The sequence below is a fragment of the Conger conger genome, chromosome 7 (assembly GCF_963514075.1).
Source record: "Conger conger chromosome 7, fConCon1.1, whole genome shotgun sequence".
Taxonomy (NCBI): domain Eukaryota; kingdom Metazoa; phylum Chordata; class Actinopteri; order Anguilliformes; family Congridae; genus Conger; species Conger conger.
The window spans coordinates 62,172,594-62,190,774 of record NC_083766.1 but is presented as its reverse complement, the minus strand read 5'-3'; the positions used below and the strand labels follow the sequence as shown (position 1 = coordinate 62,190,774).

At 52.0% G+C, this 18,181-nt stretch overlaps 1 protein-coding gene across 1 annotated transcript; it reads left to right on the top strand.

Annotated features, from left to right (window-relative positions):
* Positions 1–51: 51 nt before the first annotated feature.
* On the top strand, positions 52–16,743 carry LOC133133726 (protein unc-119 homolog A-like). Its single transcript, XM_061249893.1, has 5 exons — positions 52–914; positions 13,699–13,812; positions 14,456–14,555; positions 15,150–15,322; positions 16,609–16,743. Exons 1-5 carry the CDS (start codon positions 635–637, stop codon positions 16,719–16,721), a joined length of 780 nt encoding a protein of 259 aa, XP_061105877.1. The 5' UTR covers positions 52–634; the 3' UTR covers positions 16,722–16,743.
* Positions 16,744–18,181: the final 1,438 nt, after the last annotated feature.

The window sequence follows — 18,181 nt, the reverse complement described above, 5'->3', positions numbered from 1 at the left end:
AACATGTTAAAGTGGGCTGTACCACAACTCGGCGAGGGGGTAATGGTTTGACTTCAGTCTACAATAAAAAAAGAAGCAAAATGATCCTTTCATGATTGAAGGTCGTCAGGTTCACTCAGGTTCCTGACCCATAATAGAAGTATCGCGTCTCTCTCTCAACAAAATCTTGTGCAGTCGAGTTCATCCCCATCCCCGAGGGAGGAAGGAAATAAAAAAAATAAAAAAAAGAACAACTGAAGCAATACATCTACTGTGTGGCTGCTTCCTAACTGCTGTCGTGCACCGCCTGCCTGTCCGCCCGCCTCACGCCTTCTCGACAGACTGAGAGAGAGAGAGAGAGAGAGAGAGAGAGAGAGAGAGAGAGAGAGAGAGAAAAAAAGAGAGAGAGAGAGAGAAGTGGAGTTGGACACACACACACACACACACCGCGTCGCGCGCCCAGAGTGTGTGGGGACACCGAGCTGCGGCAAAAACGCCGGGAATCTCGCGCGGAAGAAGAATAAGGAGATAGGGGATTTAAATTAAAAGACCCGACTTGCACGACCGAGCGAGGGAGGGAAGGGCGAGGGGGAGAGAGAGGCCGTTTTGTGTCCTGCTAGGCTGCTGCTGCTTGAGGGGGGCGGAGGGTCGGAGAATGAGCTATTCTTGTAGCAGAGAGGCTGTATGCAATAGCCAGGATCCGTCGAGCGCTAAGATACCCGGCAGCAGTAGTAATCCGCGCAGTACCGACAGCAGCGGCGGCAGCAGTATCGGCAGTAGCTCCCGCGGCGGCCAGGCGAACCCACCGGCGACGATGAAAGTGAAGAAGGGCTGCAACTCGGCGGCCGGGGTCCCCGTTACCACGGAGGAGGACTTGCTTAGCAACTCAGTAATTACCCCCGAGGATGTTCTGGGGCTACAGAAGATCACAGAAAGTAAGTTATACGGAACACGACACGCGCGCGCACACTCCACTGGCAGGATATGTTAGCCCATTTGTCGCCGAGTTTGGTTTCCGTGTAACAGCCAGGCGAAGCAATTGTCTCCCCTCTCCAGATACATTGTTACCGTTCTCTTGTTGCAGTGACGCGCCGCCAGTTGTTCACTATTAAAGAGAAACATTGTAACAATGTAACGTTGTAACGTCACCGGCGCTCTCGGTAACGGTTGAATGGGGGCGACGTTCACGGAAGGTTACGGTATTTCCGAAACGGTTGTCAAGCAGCCTAAACGCCGATGCCATTGAAATGTGTGGTCGATGGTATCACTTGTAGCGGGGCCACCATTTCAAGCAAAAGGCAGAAATAGCATTCTTAACGGCGCTCCAACGTCACCTCGTTTCATCGCATTGAGTCATGAAGAGATAGCGTCTGAAAGCTTTTACTAATAACACAGCGATATATGATGTGACGTATTGTGTTTCTGCAACTTGCATGGTTGCATTTAGCGGTTAGCTACCGTGATTTATGCGTCCAGAGACCGAATCCTTGTAGCCACGCCGGAATATTCGCGTGTATTTATGTTGGACTTCTTCGCTTGCTGATGGCGAAATGTGAGATTTGACAGTGTAGTTTGTGGTGGGTAGTTATTGCCGATTATTCCACTATGTTTTTTTTCCCCCATCCACCACATTATTTAATTTCCAGGATTGAGCTCTGTTCAAAGCTCCTATGGCTGCCAACGTTTTGAGTACCAATTAACATCGAAGGATTAAACTGACGCGGCGGACGGGGCGCTCTCCCGTGGGCGTTTGAAAAGCGTCGATGGCGGACCGGGTTCGCCACCTTTTGTAACGCTTGAGTGGATGAGGGGGGCAATGTTCTCTCGCCGTGAAATTCATCTGCGATCAGAGAGAGTGAAGAGGGGAGACGGCCGCCGCGCGCCTGTGATAAATGCAGGATCTCTCGAGGTCGAGGACACACAGACACGGAGGAGATCTCAGCCTCCGTGGCAGAATGCAGACACTGACACAAACACACACAGACACAGAAATGGATGACACACACTCAGACACACACACACACACACACACACACACACACACACACAAATGCACGACACACTCTCACAGACAAACACACACAAATGCATGCGCATACAGAAACACACTCAAATGCGTGGCACACACAGATGCACACATGCGTGGCACACCCAAATGCATGTCACACATGCAAACACACACACACACGCGCAAATGTAGGCGCACACAGAAACACACACAAATGTGGCACACGCACAGATGCATACATGCATGACACACAAACACATGCACTCAAATGTATAGCACGGACACACACACATACACACACACCACACACGCACGCACGCACACACACACACACACACACCACACATGCGCACACACACACCACACCCACACACACCACACACCCACACACACACACACGCACCCATCCACACACGCACCCACACACACACACGCACCCACACACGCACGCACGCACGCACGCACGCACGCACGCACGCACGCACGCACGCACGCACGCACGCACACACACACACACCCACGCACGCACACACACACACACACACACCCACCCACGCACGCACCCACACACACACACACACACACACACACACGCACACACACTGTGTACAGTCGAGGGTGTGTGTGTACAGGTGTACTCACTGTAGCACCAGCCTGGGCCTCTCTGATCCTGCCGCTCAGAGCCTTGCCGGATTAGGTAACAGGTGGTCAGCTGGGCCCAGCGTGAGGCGGATGCTCCCAGGCTATTTAAAGAGCTGCAGTAAGACCTTATACAACCAGCCATCACCCGGCTGCCTCATACAACCAGCCATCACCCTGCTGCAGCCATCACCCTGCTGCTGCACAACCAGCCATCACCCTGCTGCTGCCATCACCCTGCCTCATACAACCAGCCATCACCCTGCCTCATACAACCAGCCATCACCCTGCTGCTGCCATCACCCTGCCTCATACAACCAGCCATCACCCTGCTGCTGCCATCACCCTGCCTCATACAACCAGCCATCACCCTGCCTCATACAACCAGCCATCACCCTGCCTCATACAACCAGCCATCACCCTGCTGCATACAACCAGCCATCACCCTGCTGCTAACTCCAGATCACGCTAACGCACTGCTGTGGCTATCTCCAAAATCAACCGTGGGTACATGTATTACTATTGGCAAGTGCATCGTGGGTACATGCGTTTGAGATGACAGGTGCATTCTGGGTACATTTACATTACTTGGTGGGGAGGTGCATTGTAAGTATGCTCCCACACACACACACACACACACACACACACACACTTGTCAAACACAAAACATGTTGAGCCCAACAGAGAGACCAGACCAAACAACAATAGGATATCGGTTACAAACATTGATTTTTTACGACTGCAGATCCCTACAGTTCTGCGCTCAGGAGTTTGATTTCAAACAGGGAATCAAACCTGCCACCTTCTGGTTAAAAAGTCGTGGTTCATGTGTACTGAGGTACTGGCGAGACAAACAGCTGTTGGTGTGACAATATACACATCTATATTTGGGCGACTTTGAGGGGCGACATTAGCTCAGGAGGTATGAGCGGTCACCTGGCAGTCGGAGTGTTTGCCGGCTCTGGGTGTGTCAAAGCCAGAGGAGCAAGACCACCTGACCCCTAATTAGGGGGCTGATTGGGGCTTAGAATGAGAGGCATTAATTGTGAAGTGCTTTGTGTAGCCTTAGAAAAAGCTAGAAAAATCTATATAGATGCAGGTGCATTTTATTTCACTTGTAAGCCCAGCTGAAAACATGTTCTGCCACTCTGAACCCTCAGTGAATCTCGCTGGGTGTGTAGTTCGGCTGTATGGTGTGTAGTCCGGCTGTATGGTGTGTAGTCCGGCTGTATGGTGTGTAGTCCGGCTGTATGGTGTGTAGTCCGGCTGTTGGGTGTGTAGTCCGGCTGTCGGGTGTGTAGTCTGGCTGTAGGATGTGTAGTCCGGCTGTCGGGTGTGCAGTCCGGCTGTATGGTGTGTAGTCCGGCTGTATGGTGTGTAGTCCGGCTGTTGGGTGTGTAGTCCGGCTGTATGGTGTGTAGTCCGGCTGTCAGGTGTGTAGTCCGGCTGTCAGGTGTGTAGTCCGGCTGTATGGTGTGTAGTCCGGCTGTCAGGTGTGTAGTCCGGCTGTATGGTGTGTAGTCTGGCTGTCGGGTGTGTAGTCTGGCCGTATGGTGTGTAGTCTGGCTGTATGGTGTGTAGTCCGGCTGTATGGTGTGTAGTCCGGCTGTAGGGTGTATTAAAGGTGTGTGAATCGCTTTTCCGATGCTGTTTGTCTTGTGCTGTTTCCTTGTCTGTGATTGGTGACAGTCATCCTTCCAGGTTCAAGTTGCGATGACTTTTGCCGCTCTCCCACCTCCTCCCCAAATCTACACTCCTAGAGCCGCTTCAGCCCTGGGTGGATGTCTGGATGTTGTCACAACAGAAACAGGACTCGCATCAATCGTACTTAAGGATTACCAAGTTCCTGTGTGACCTTTGTGTGAACTCAGCTGTTGCTGGTATTAGATAACGGGGAACACTGGGGACAGATTCTATTTGAGATGTCACTCAAACCCTCCCAGGTCATGTGACATCTGGGACCAACTGTGATGTCATACCGACCCTCCCAGGTCATGTGACATCTGGGACCAACTGTGATGTCACTGTAACCCTTCAAGGTCATATGACATCTGGGGCTAGTTGTGATGTCACTGTAACCCTCCCAGGTCGTGTGACATCTGGGGCTAATTGTGATGTCACTCAAACCCCTTCAAGGTTATGTGACATCTGGGGCTAATTGTCATGTCATTCACACCAAAGTATTTTGCTGCTAGTCTCTTTGCTCTGGTTTTGATGACAAACGGCATTTTTTTAAAAAGCTTCAGCAGGTTTTCATTCCCCATCAGCGCTTTCCCTGAGACCGTTCCACCACGGCGGCCCTGACATCCTCATCACAAAATCACTGGATCCAGTTTTGGAAGACGCAGCTACATTTTCCTGTACATTGTAAAATGAAACGTGCTGCATGCAGGCGGGCTCTCGCTGAACACACTCCAGTGCGTCTCATCAAAGCTTCTCCAGAGACTCGGGGGAAATGGCACTGCTGGAATATTGTTCTTGTCAGGTGGCTTCCTCGGTGTAATCCTAGTTTGTTGCGTGTGCAGGATCTGGCAGGGGTTTGTTGCGTGTGCAGGATCTGGCAGGGGTTTGTTGCGTGTGCAGGATCTGGCAGGGGTTTGTTGCTTGTTGCCGTTTCTGTGCTTTGACAGTTTTTTGCTTTTTGCTGCAAACTTAAATTTACAGCTGAATTTCCACCCCCGGATCTCCCTGTAGTTTCTGTCTGAACATTTGTCACAGGCTATTGATGTATCTAAATCAATCAAATCAATAACTTATCAGATATTATTTTAGTGTACTTTTATTGTAAATAGCCCAGCTTCAGTATATGTGCACCAAATAATAATAATAAAAACCATCATCGTACTGCTACTACTACTAATACTAATAACAACACTAACAATAGTAGCAGTGTACTGTAGCTATCCAAAGTCTTTGTCTGGGGCTGCGAAGGAAGTTGTTATTTTAAGCCTGTTGTGCAGGATGAATAAAATGCGTGGTGTTCTCTTTGTGCTGACGCGTTTACGCATCAGTCAGAGCGCCAAGCCGGGCGGAAGGAACGCGCCTCCACACCTCCGTGCGACGCCAACGCCGCCTGCTGCCCCTGAGTCACACGTGTGGCGTGTGGCGTGTAGCGTGTGGCGTGTAGCGTGTGGCGTGTAGCATGTGGGGTGTAGCTTGTAGTGTGTGGCGTGTGGCGTGTAGCATGTGGCGTGTAGCATGTGGCGTGTAGCGTGTAGCATGTGGGGTGTAGTGTGTAGCGTGTAGCATGTGGCGTGTAGCTTGTAGTGTGTGGCGTGTAACGTGTGGCGTGTAGCATGTGGCGTGTAGTGTGTGGCGTGTGGCGTGTAGCGTGTAGCATGTGGGGTGTAGTGTGTAGCGTGTAGCATGTGGCGTGTAGCTTGTAGTGTGTGGCGTGTAATGTGTGGGGTGTGGCGTGTAGCATGTGGCGTGTAGTGTGTGGCGTGTGGGGTGTGGCGTGTAGCATGTGGCATGCAGTGTGTAGCGTGTGACGTGTAGCGTGGCCCAGTGCTTCAGGGACGGGCGGAGACACACGTTGGTGGAGATGTGGGCATGTTTTTACATTGGGCCGATATTTTGACAGGGTGAATAGTTTCAGCGTGTATGTGGCATATTCGTGTTGTTATTATTGTTATTGTTATTAGGCGCTTATCTCCCGCGCACAACACGCCTCGGGAGCCAGCTTCAGCTGCCAGGAAACCAGGCGGAACGGTTTGGTAAAACCGGGAAGAAACGACCAGTCCAGACCTTTCCTCCCAAATCTGTCTCTCTCTCTCTCTCTCTCCACCCCCCCGTTATCTCTCTCTACCCCCCTCTCTCTATCTCTCTCTCTTCCCCCACCCCCTCTCTCTCGTTCTCTATCTATCTCTTTCTCTCCCCATCTCTCCCTCACTCTCTCGCTCTCACTCGCTCCCTCTCTCCCCTGTTGAAATGGATTAGCTCCTTGTAGAGCATAAGCAGGATTTAGGGAGATTGGGGGAGGTGGGGGGGGCTTTCTCGTTTCTCTCTTTCTGTATCATTTCATTCCAGAAGCAATCCTTTTATTTCAGTTTTTTTTAAAATCATTTCCCCAGGGGAATTCAAGTAACCACCCTGCTGTAAAATGCAACCGACCAGCTTAAGAAAGAGCTGTCCAACTTGGTCATAAGCTGGTCTCACTGGGTATGAACTGGTCAACCAGCATGGCCAAGCTGGTCATGAAGCTGGTCTAGCTGGGTATGAACTGGTCAACCAGCCAGTGCTGGTAGCTTCTGAGCTGAAGCATGTTGAGATGATGAGTCTGGTCAACCAGCAAGGGCTGGTAGCTTCTGAGCTGAAGCATGTTGAGATGATGAGTTGGGTCAAACGGCTACCAGCTGTTTCAAAACTTGAGCTTGAGCTGTTATTTTCAGCTCGGGCTGCCAACCGAACCCGGGCGCGAGCAGATCGCCCCGTCAGGTCAGCCCTAAAAAAATGGGTCAGTGAAACGGCACGTCTCATGCCAGGGCCTGTGACCGTACATATTTAGCGTCTGCGCTCGTTCGGCAGATGGCGTCTTCATCAGAGATGGCTTGCTCGGCTCATTCCCGTTGAGATACTGATCCAGTGTGTGGATGGAACCCCACGATCTGGACTCTTGTTGCCTAGCAACCCCACAGAGTGACAGCATTGGCCTTCGTGTCCACCGAAGGAGGGGGGTTGCTCACAAGTGACCCCTGCTGGTCAGTGCAGAGACCACAGTCTGAGCTCACAAGTGACCCCTGCTGGTCAGTGCAGAGACCACAGTCTGAGATCTACCATCCTGTAGGTCTTCACTCCATTCATCAGCTAGAGCAGGGCTGTCCAACCCTGTTCTTGGAGATCTACCTTCCTGTAGGTTTTCACTCCGACCCTAACAAAGCACACCTCGTTCAACAGCTAGAGCAGGGCTGTCATACCCTGGTCCTGGAGATCTACCATCCTGTAGGTTTTCACTCCAACCCAGCTTGAAATTACCAGCTATCAGCTGTTCCAAAACATAGTTTGAGATGGTCAGACCATTTTGAGTATGGGGCTGGTCTGAACTGGTCAACCAGCTATCAGCCGTTTAAAAACCTAGCTTGAGCTGTTGTTTCCTGCAGGGACCTCATTCAACAGGTAGAGACCTCATTGGTCAGCTGATTAGTAGAATCAGGAGTACAAAATTAGGGCTGAAGAACTTACTGGACAGTAGATCTCCAGGAACAGGGTTGGGCTGGAAGATAGAGAAAATGAGGGTGACAGAGAGAGAGAGATGGAAAGAGGGAGAGAGGAGAGACAGTAGATGGGGAAAGGGAGAGAGGAGAGAGGGAGACAGAGAGAGAATGAAAGGGAGAGAGGGAAGGAGAGGGAGAAAGCAGACTGACCGATCCAAGCCGACCTTCAGAATGGATCCTCAGGTAACGAACAGATGGATTAAAACGGACCTCAGCTCAAAGAAAGAAGACATTGGTGGACTGGGGAAAACAGGCTGTGAGGTGGAGGCAGATGTTTTTCTAAAATGTCTTCTGGGAGAGCAGAGACCACACTGTGGGCTGTCGGGGGTGGAGAGGGAGATACACCTCTCCTGCTCAAAGTGTCCCGCTGCCTGATTTCTGTCAGTTTGGGGCGGCCTGTAGCATAGTGGCTAAGGTACATGACTGGGACCCGGAAGGTTGGTGGTTCAAGTCCCGGTGTAGCCACGATAAGATCTGCACAGCCATTGAGCCCTTGAGCAAGGCCCTTAAGCCTGCATTGCTCCAGGGGAGGATTGTCTCCTGCTTAGTCTAATCAACTGCTTTGGAGGTGCAAAGTCTTATTGAAGGTGTACATATCAATCCATCAAATATTTCATAATTGCGGGCTATCAATTACCCGACGTTTCCTGTCATTCTAGCCTTTTAATCACAGTGTGGCTGAATTCTGTCTGTGACTTCATGTGTGACAGGTGAGCATCATTGTTCTGTGGTAATTGGGGACTATTTAAACCAGGGATGGGCAGCTCCAGTCCTGGAGGGGGCGCTGTGTCTGCAGGATTTTGCTGCCACCAGTTGCCCGGCTCAATCTGCCAATTAGCCATATGCACCATGACCGACTCACTCGTAAATTACACCACAACAAAATGCTGCAAGACAAGAATATTTATCAGCCAGTGTTTATATGACAGAAGTGTGGCTAAAAATGGTAGATTATCTTAATAATTAAGAGTAGAAGTTGGTCTGAAATCCAGAAACGGACATGGCCCTGGGCCTTGCCCATCCCTGATATAAGCTGGTCAGATCTCCTGCGTTTAAACGCAGGGCGGGTTAAATCACCCTGATGCAGGACCCCGTGCCGGCCTGTTTGGGAGACGGTATCCACGCGCATTAGTCGCTAGCGGTTAATCTCCAGGCTTAGCGGCTATAAATGCAGCCGCTTCCTCTTTTAGATCCCTGACCAGAAGCTTCCACGTGAGGGCCTGGTGCCAGAGAGGGGGGGGGGGGAGGGGGGGAGGGGCGGCCATTCTGGGTTTGGGCTCAGTGGTTCTGATGCAGACGCTGTTCTTCGGACCTCCTGATATGAGCGGGTGGGCAAAGCATTGGTTCTGGGCGGGTTGAGTCCACTCCTGCACCAGACCAATGTTGGTCTCTCAGGCTGACCTGCTTTAGGTCGGTTTTGGCCTGGTTTATGCCTGGTTTTGGCCTGGTTTGAGCCTGGTTTAGGCCTGGTTTGGGCCAAGTTTAGGCCTGGTTTTGGCCTGGTTGGCGGGTAGGTAGTGGACACAGGAAAGGAGGGAGAGAAGGGAGATTCATTACGTGGGTTGGCACCCCCAAACCAACGCTACGAGAATGGTGCGTTGATTAGCACCCCCAAATGTAGCAATCTCTCTCTCTCCTTCGCTTTCTTTTTCTTTCTCTCTCTCTCTCACACACACACATTCTCACACACGCTCGCACACACACATGCACACACACACACACACACACACACACACTCCCTCCCTCCTGCTGCAGTCACAGAGAGTAGGAGATGGAGATTTCACAGCGATTCTCATGTCTCCAGTTCTGTAAAAGAGGCAGTGAAGGGTTTTAGAGTGGCCCAAGTGATTAGCTCATTTTTTAACAAGCGTTGCCGGGGTGACTGTGACCCCCCCCCCGGATTCCGTCAGCTGGGTGAACCAGGTGTGTTCAGAGGGGTGGATGTTGCTAGGAGACGGTGTCATGAGGAAGTGAAGTGGGCCTTTGAGGTCCAGGGTTGGTGATTGTGGTTCTAGAATGTTCATACATACAGCGGAAGAGGGTTCCATTTATATATTTTTTGTAGGACAGATGTTTATTAGGACAGACAATGTAGGGCGGCACGGATGGTGCAGTGGGGGGGCGGGGGGGGGGCACGGATGGTGCAGGGGGTAGCACTGCCGCCTCACAGCAAGGAGGTCCTGGGTTCAAATCCCCGTCGGCCGGGGCCTCTCTGTGCGGAGTTTGCATGTTCTCCCCGTGTCTGCGTGGGTTTCCTCCGGGTACTCCGGTTTCCTCCCACAGTCCAAAGACATGCAGGTTAGGCTGATTGGAGAGTCTAAATTGCCCGTGGGTATGAGTGTGTGAGTGAATGGTGAGTGAGTGTGCCCTGCAATGGACTGGCGACCTGTCCAGGGCGTATTCCTGCCTTTCGCCCAATGTATGCTGGGATAGGCTCCAGCCCCCCTGCGACCCTGTTCAGGATAAGTGGGTTAAGATAATGGATGGATGTTTACAATGTGTCTTGGTTTGAGTTTGCTTGATTAGCGCTCATTGTATGTTTAATTTTGGTCTGTGCATGTGTGTGTACTTATGCGTTATGGCCTTAGTGTTTTCTGAAACTCTGCTGGGGTTTTTCTTCCTGTGGTGGAGATGAGCAACCACACATCCTGTCTCACACGTTCACTCAGCTACTGTCCTAAATAAAGCTCTTTAATACAGGGTTTAATACAGGGTTTAATAAAGGGTTTAATACAGGGTTTAATAAAGGGTTTCATACAGGGTTTAATACAGGGTTTAATAAAGGGTTTTTATAAAGGGTTAAATAAGGGGTTTTATAAAGGGTTAAATAAAGGGTTTACTGTACCGGGCAGTGCCATGCATGGGCCCTTTAACACACAATGCAAACGAGGAGGAACAGTGTGTGTGTGTGTGTGTGTGAGAAAGAGAATGTGTGTGTGTATGCGTGCGAGGGAGGGAGGGAGGGAGTGTGTGTGTGTGTGTGTGTGTGTGTGTGTGTGTATGTGTATGCGTGCGTGCAAGAGAGAGGGTTAGTCTTTGTTTGACTAATGATTTGAATGTGGTGTGTGGATGTGTGTATATGTCTGGTTCAGTGTGTGCTGACTGTGTGTGGTGATGAATCAGACAGTGGTATATTACAGCATCTGTTTCCTGTTCTAAGTATGAAGTTCCTGTAAGGAAGTTCTGCTGAAAGAGGGTAATGTGTGTGTGTGTGTGAGTAAGTGTGTATGTGCGTGCAATGTGTGTGAGTGCGTGTGTCTGTGTGTGTCTGTGTGTGTCTGTGTGTCTGTGTGTTTCTGTGTGTGTCTGTGTGTGTCTGTGTGTCGGTCTGTGTGTGTCTGTGTGTCTGTGTGTCTGTGTGTCTGTGTGTTTCTGTGTGTTTCTGTGTGTGTCTGTGTGTGTCTGTGTGTTTCTGTGTGTGTCTGTGTGTGTCTGTGTGTCGGTGTGTCTGTGTGTGTCTGTGTGTGTCTGTGTGTCTCTGTGTGTTTCTGTGTGTGTCTGTGTGTCGGTCTGTGTGTGTCTGTGTGTCTGTGTGTTTCTGTGTGTGTCTGTGTGTCTGTGTGTCTGTGTGTCTGTGTGTCTGTGTGTGTCTGTGTGTCTGTGTGTGTCTGTGTGTCTGTGTGTGTCTGTGTGTGTCTGTGTGTCTGTGTGTGTCTGTGTGTCTGTGTGTCTGTGTTGGGCATCTCACCGCCAGTCCGGCGTGTGTGCGCGTGTGTGCGCACGTGTCAGTGGTCAGTGTGTGTGTGTCTGTTTGTGTGTGTTTTTGCGTGCGTGTGTGTGTATTTGTGTGCGTGCATGTGTGTGCGTGTGTGTATGCATGTGTGCGCGCATTTCCGTGTGTGTATGCATGTGTGTGTGTGTGCGCGTGCGTGTGTGTCTGCATGCATGTGTGCGCGCGTGTGTGTCTGCATGCGTGTGTGCGCGCGTGTGTGTCTGCATGCGTGTGTGTGTGTGTGTGTGTGTGTATTTGTGTGCTATCACTAGAGTGCTCCACTCACTCACCCTCCTGTCCGCGGGCCTGTGTGTGTGTATTGTCTGGGCTGGGTAGGTTAATCACAGGGGTCCCTGGGCAGTCCCTGCTGGTGATCTGGGGGGGCAGTATATCGGGGGAATCCTCTGTTTCTGGGGGGACGGACCGGTGCGTACCAGGTGGGGATGTCGCCGGGGCAACGGAGCAGACGCACAGGCTGTGGTTGTCATGGATACAGATGATGCCTCTGTGAGGGACTGAGGGGGGGGGGGGGGGGGCCCAGGAGAGAGGGAGGGAGGGGGGCTCTCTCTCTCTCTCTCTCTCTCTCTCTCCCTCTCTCTCTCTCTCCCTCTCTCACTCTCTCACTCTCTCTGTATGTGTGCTGTGTGTGTGTTTGTGTGTTTGCTCATTAACATCAGGGTAAAGTTCATTACATCTGAATGACTTTACACGCCACCCCTGAAAACGCTGCTGAATTCATTAGGTCTGAATGACTTTAAGCAGATAGCGATTTAGACAGTGAGTCCCTGAGTCTCCTCTCACTGGAACCAGAGTCCAGAGTGCCATCTCAGGGGAACCTCTGATTTCTGGTGCTGATCCAGTAGTAAGCCAGAAGAACTCAGGAGAGAGAGACTCTTGGTACACTAAGTGCTACATCTCCAGTTAAGATTCAACTTTTAGTCATTCATTCATTCATTCATTCATTATCCTAACCCGCTTATCCTGAACAGGGTCACAGGGGGGCTGGAGCCTATCCCAGCATACATTGCTGTGAGGTGGCAGTGCTCCCCACTGCACCATCCGTGCCACCAACTTTTGGTCATGAATTAGTTAATTATTCTTCCATTAGTAATTGGGTTAGTCTGATTCATTGATTTACTAAACATCAATCAACACCATCTATATAATGTTCCATGTGTTATATAATTGGCTATACAATTTTCCACTTCACCAGTGTGTGTGTGTGTGTGTGTGTGTGTGCATGAGTGCATGAGTGCATGAGTGCATGAGTGCATGAGTGCATGAGTGCATGAGTGCGTGTGTGCGTGTGTGCGTGTGTGCGTGTGTGCGTGTGTGCGTGTGTGCGTGTGTGTGAGTGTGAGTGTGAGTGTGAGTGTGAGTGTGAGTGTGAGTGTGAGTGTGAGTGTGAGTGTGAGAGTGAGAGTGAGAGTGTGAGTGAGCTGGGACTCACACTGACTGTGTGAACCTTGTGGAGACCAGGACACAGTCACAGGAACATGGTCTGGAGAGGGTGTGTGTGTGTGTGTGCGCGCGCTGGGAGAGGGTGTGAATCTGGCACACATCTCCTGCTAGCCGCTCAGGCTCATTGGCGTGTATGAAACCAGAGAGAGGGCTCTCTTTCCAATGTTCTGTTTCTCTGTCATGATCTGAGAGTATCCATTACATGCCATGTTCGGTGTGTTCCTGCCTTTGCCCTTCCAGGGATCTGTCTGCAGAAGATGGTGCTGCTTTGAGACGCCGGGCTTTTTGAGTTAAGGAGATGCGTATGAGGGCGGTGTTGGTAGTTGCGGTGGTTTCCACGGTGATGGGGGTGGGCTGTGCCCTGGGGGAGGGGTGAGCGCTTTGGGCCTAGTCTCCCAGGGGGCGGGGCTTGAGCCAGAGGGGGAGGGGCCTGAGTGAGAGGGGGAGGGGCCTGAGCGAGAGGGGGAGGGGCCTGAGCGGGGCACACGCTCCATGTGACCCTGAGTCGTCTCTGCAGTGCATTCTGGGATTCAGTGCCTACCCAGCATGCACCTGGCTCTTTAAGGGACGGAATTGTGATGCAGGGTTTTACACCGTTTTATACGTACATGTACACATGTGTCTGTGTGTGTCTGTGTCTGTGTCTGTGTGTATCTCACCTCTCTCTCTCTCTCTCCTGTGTGCAGACTACCTGTGCAGTCCGGAGGAGAATGTGTACAACATCGACTTCACCAGGTTTAAGATCCGCGACATGGAGACGAGCACAGTGCTGTTTGAGATCACCAAACCGCCCGCCACAGGTGACCCCCCTCACTCCCCCTCCTCACTACCATCATATCCCCAAATACTGACCCCCCCTCAGTCTGTACCATCATATTCCCCAAATACTGACCCCCCCTCCTCAGTCTGTACCATCATATCCCCCAAATACTGACCCCCCCTCAGTCTGTACCATCATATCCCCCAAATACTGACCCCCCCTCAGTCTGTACCATCATATCCCCCAAATACTGACCCCCCCTCACTCCCCCTCCTCAGTCTGTACCATCATATCCCCCAAATACTGACTCCCCCTCCTCAGTCTGTACCATCATATCCCCCGAATACTGACCCCGCCTCACTCCCTCTCACTCCAACCTACTCCACCCCCCCCTCCCCTCAGTCCACATTCAGTGTTGTTTGCTCTGAGCCGTAATGGCGTACAGACAGTGATGCAGTGTTGTTTGCTCTGAGCCGTAATGGCGTACAGACAGTGATGCAGTGTTGTTTGCTCTGAGCCATAATGGCGTACAGACAGTGATGCAGTGTTGTTTGCTCTGAGCCGTAATGGTGTACAGACAGTGATGCAGTGTTGTTTGCTCTGAGCCGTAATGGCGTACAGACAGTGATGCAGTGTTGTTTGCTCTGAGCCGTAATGGCGTCCTGTGTGCTGCCCTGTCTCAGATAAGTCGGGGGACAAGCGGGACCTGGACCCGAACGCCGGGCGCTTCGTGCGTTACCAGTTCACCCCCGCCTTCCTGCGACTGCGGCAGGTCGGAGCCACGTAAGTCTCAGCCAATCCCCTCGCCTCGTTACAGCAAGCTCCGCCTACTCTGCCTGGCCCCTAGTGTTTGCTTAGCATGCTAATGCACTCGCCTTAAAGTCTCTGACACATAACCAGAGGTGGAAAGTCCGGGGGTCAGAAAGTAAAGGTCCTGCCTTGTGCACCTATGAACTCAGCCAGCTGATTTCACTCATTAGTCCCACCGCCCGGCTGAAGAATTGAAGTCCAGGAGATTTACTGGGGAGGACTTTTACTTTCTGATGCCGGATATTACTCCCTGCACTAAACAGAAAATAGCTTCACTGAGAACTTGATCATATGGCTCCCATTTCAGCTCTGTGGGTTTTTGATTTGTTCTTTCGCGGATTCTTTTTTATTAACGTGATTATTATTCTGCTGGATATTTTGATGGCTATCTACTCCCACAGTTTTCGAGCTATCGACACCGAACCAACTGGCAAACATCCGGCACGTACTCGAATAGTGTGCTCCTTTGCATCTTTTTCATATTCCAAATAAGTTCCGAGATATTTAACGTATTCTGGGGGTGGGGTTGGGGGTAAACGAATTACATTTTGCCGTGTCCTTTGGCAGCGTGGAGTTTGTGGTCGGCGACTTGCCCATCAACAACTTTCGCATGATCGAGAGGCACTACTTCCGCGAGCAGCTGCTGAAGAGCTTCGACTTCGAGTTCGGCTTCTGCATCCCCAGCAGCAAGAACACCTGCGAGCACATCTACGAGTTCCCCCCGCTGTCCGAGGACACCAGTGAGCCCCGCCCTCAACCTGACCACACCCACTCTGCCCCGCCCTCACCCTGACCACACCCACTCTGCCCCGCCCCTCAACCTGACCACACCCACTCTGCCCCGCCCTCAACCTGACCACACCCACTATGCCCCGCCCTCAACCTGACCACACCCACTCTGCCCCACCCTCAACCTGACCACACCCACTCTGCCCCGCCCCTCAACCTGACCACACCCACTCTGCCCCGCCCCTAAACCTGACCTCACCCACTCTGCCCCGCCCCTCAACCTGACCACACCCACTCTGCCCCGCCCCTCAACCTGACCACACCCACTCTGCCCCGCCCCTAAACCTGACCACACCCACTCTGCCCCACCCTCAACCTGACCACACCCACTCTGCCCCGCCCCTAAACCTGACCTCACCCACTCTGCCCCGCCCCTCAACCTGACCACACCCACTCTGCCCCACCCTCAACCTGACCACACCCACTCTGCCCCGCCCCGGACCCCGCCCCACGCACCTCTCCCTGCACCTCACTCCTCCTGCTGATCCCTGCACCTCACTCCTCCTGCTGATCCCAGCACCTCACTCCTCCTGCTGATCCCTGCACCTCACTCCTCCTGCTGATCCCAGCACCTCACTCCTCCTGCTGATCCCTGCACCTCTCTCCTCCTGCTGATCCCTGCACCTCTCTCCTCCTGCAATGCATAAAATCATGCACATATGGGTCAGGAGCTTCAGTTGATGTTCTCATCAACCACCAGAATGGGGAAAAAATGTGATCTCAGTGATTGTTGCTGCCACACAGGCTGGTTTGAGTATTTCTGTAACTGCTGATCTCCTGGGATTTTCACGCACACCAGTCTCTAGAGTTTACTCAGAATGGTGCAAAATACCAAACCATCCTGTGAGCAGCAGCTCTGCAGACAGAAACATGTTGTTGAAGTCAGGGCCAGACTGATCGAAGCTGACAGGAAGGTGACAGTATTGCAAATAACCACACATTACAACAGTGGTGTGCAGAAGAGCATCTCTGAACACACAATGCATCAAACCTCTAGAGGGATAGGCTACAGCAGCAGAAGACTTAATAAGTCTAAAAAATAGGTCTGATAAATACCTTTTAGCTTCTGTGAGTGTGAAGGTGTGACCTCACACAGTTGCCAGTTGCCACAGTGACCCCACATTGTGACCTCAGGCCTTGCTCTGGCATTGTGACCTCACGGAATGGCCCGCGTGTTGTGACCTCACACAGAGCTGCGGCATTGTGACCTCACAGAAGTGTGTCCTCTCCTCTGCAGTGCGCGAGATGATCCTGCACCCGTACGAGACGCAGTCCGACAGCTTCTACTTCGTGGACAACAAGCTGGTGATGCACAACAAGGCTGACTACTCCTACAGCGGGGGCCCCTAGGGGCCCGAACCTGGCCCCCCACCGCCGCCCCCCCCCCCCCCCCCCCCCCTCACAGACAGATGGATGGAAAACTAGACAGCTTACAAACAGAAGGCTGGAGGACTCACACACATGGACCCCTCCTGTTTCCATGGGGATCAAGCAACCAACCCCCCCCCCCCCCCCACCCCTTCATACCTGTGACTAGAGAACCCAGTCACACTACACCACCTCCACCCGATACGGTTTGATGGGAACTCTGTTAGGAATGTAGTTCCCATCACCACACTGCCATTGACATCATCAGCTCCGCCCCTTTAGCCATGTTCGTCCAGTTAGGAAGGGCTGTGGATGTAACTCCGCCCACTTTCACCTCCGTAATCGTCACGGCGACTGACCTTGTATGCAGCCCCCCCCCCCCCCCCCCCACCAATCCTGGAACAGGAAGTGACCCAGATCGTCCCAGGACAATGTGAAAGCAATAACAAGAACGTCCACCGCGATTGGTCAGTTTTTAACACGCAGACCACCTTCATGTTCTGGTTCACAGTTGGGCTGGCAGTCTCGCTGCGGCTAATCTGTTAGCGAACGCCGATATCCTGGCGGTCTGATCAAGGATGATAAGTGCGGTAAACTCCCCCTCCGATGTGTCACACCGTTTCCGGGGCAGAGGGTTTTGTGACTGATTGAATCCCGTCCACGTTTAACACACCCCTCCGAACAGATCACTCCTCCACATCGACACCACTCCAACCTGTTGCCAAGGAAACAGCCAGGCAGGCAGGGGTGGTTTCGAGCTATCCAGGGCAGGCAGAGATTTTTTGATCAAATATCCCCTTCCCCACCCCCCACCCCTCCCCGAATTAGGGACGCTGATGTCATCACATTTCGCACTGTTGCCACGCGCAGTCATCGTGGAGACCAGCTGTGATCCAACATCGTCCCTGCGGTCTTTCAGGAGCTGAGGTACCACAAGTAGCAAGATGACTCATTACTACCAGACCTGGGACTAATGCATCATTGTTTTGGATTCAAACACTTTTTCTGTGCTGGATTGATCTCGCCTGGTGCACTTGAGCCAGCCAAGAGGACCAGAGAGTGGAGGTTTTAGCACTTCTTGGGATACACCGGACAAGCTCAGCAAAGCGCTGAAAATTATTTGAATCCGAAACGATTATTTGACCTGGGCCTGATGAATGCCTTGTTCAATAATTAAATGCAGATGAACCCTGGTGTCTACCACCCCCACTCCAAAACGTATCTCTACAAAGGGAAGGTCTGGTAAAGGCAGGGTTTTAAACGGAGCGGTTTATGTTCCCCGTTCCTCACTCTGACGCCCGTGAGATCAGCTCTTTCACACACGACCGTCACCAGCATTCCACGAGCGACAGACACGTCTTATTTACTCACTGGGATGTGTGTGTGTGTGCGTGTGTGTGTGTGTGTGTGTGCGTGTGTGCGTGTGTGCGTGCGTGTGTGTG

Excerpts from the sequence above, each read along its gene's own strand:
- LOC133133726 (XM_061249893.1), top strand. The coding sequence starts at position 635 with ATGAGCTATTCTTGTAGCAGAGAGGCTGTATGCAATAGCCAGGATCCG. Across the intron at positions 915-13,698 it reads GCTACAGAAGATCACAGAAA|ACTACCTGTGCAGTCCGGAG; the intron begins GTAAGTTATACG and ends TCCTGTGTGCAG. Across the intron at positions 14,556-15,149 it reads CTGCGGCAGGTCGGAGCCAC|CGTGGAGTTTGTGGTCGGCG; the intron begins GTAAGTCTCAGC and ends GTCCTTTGGCAG.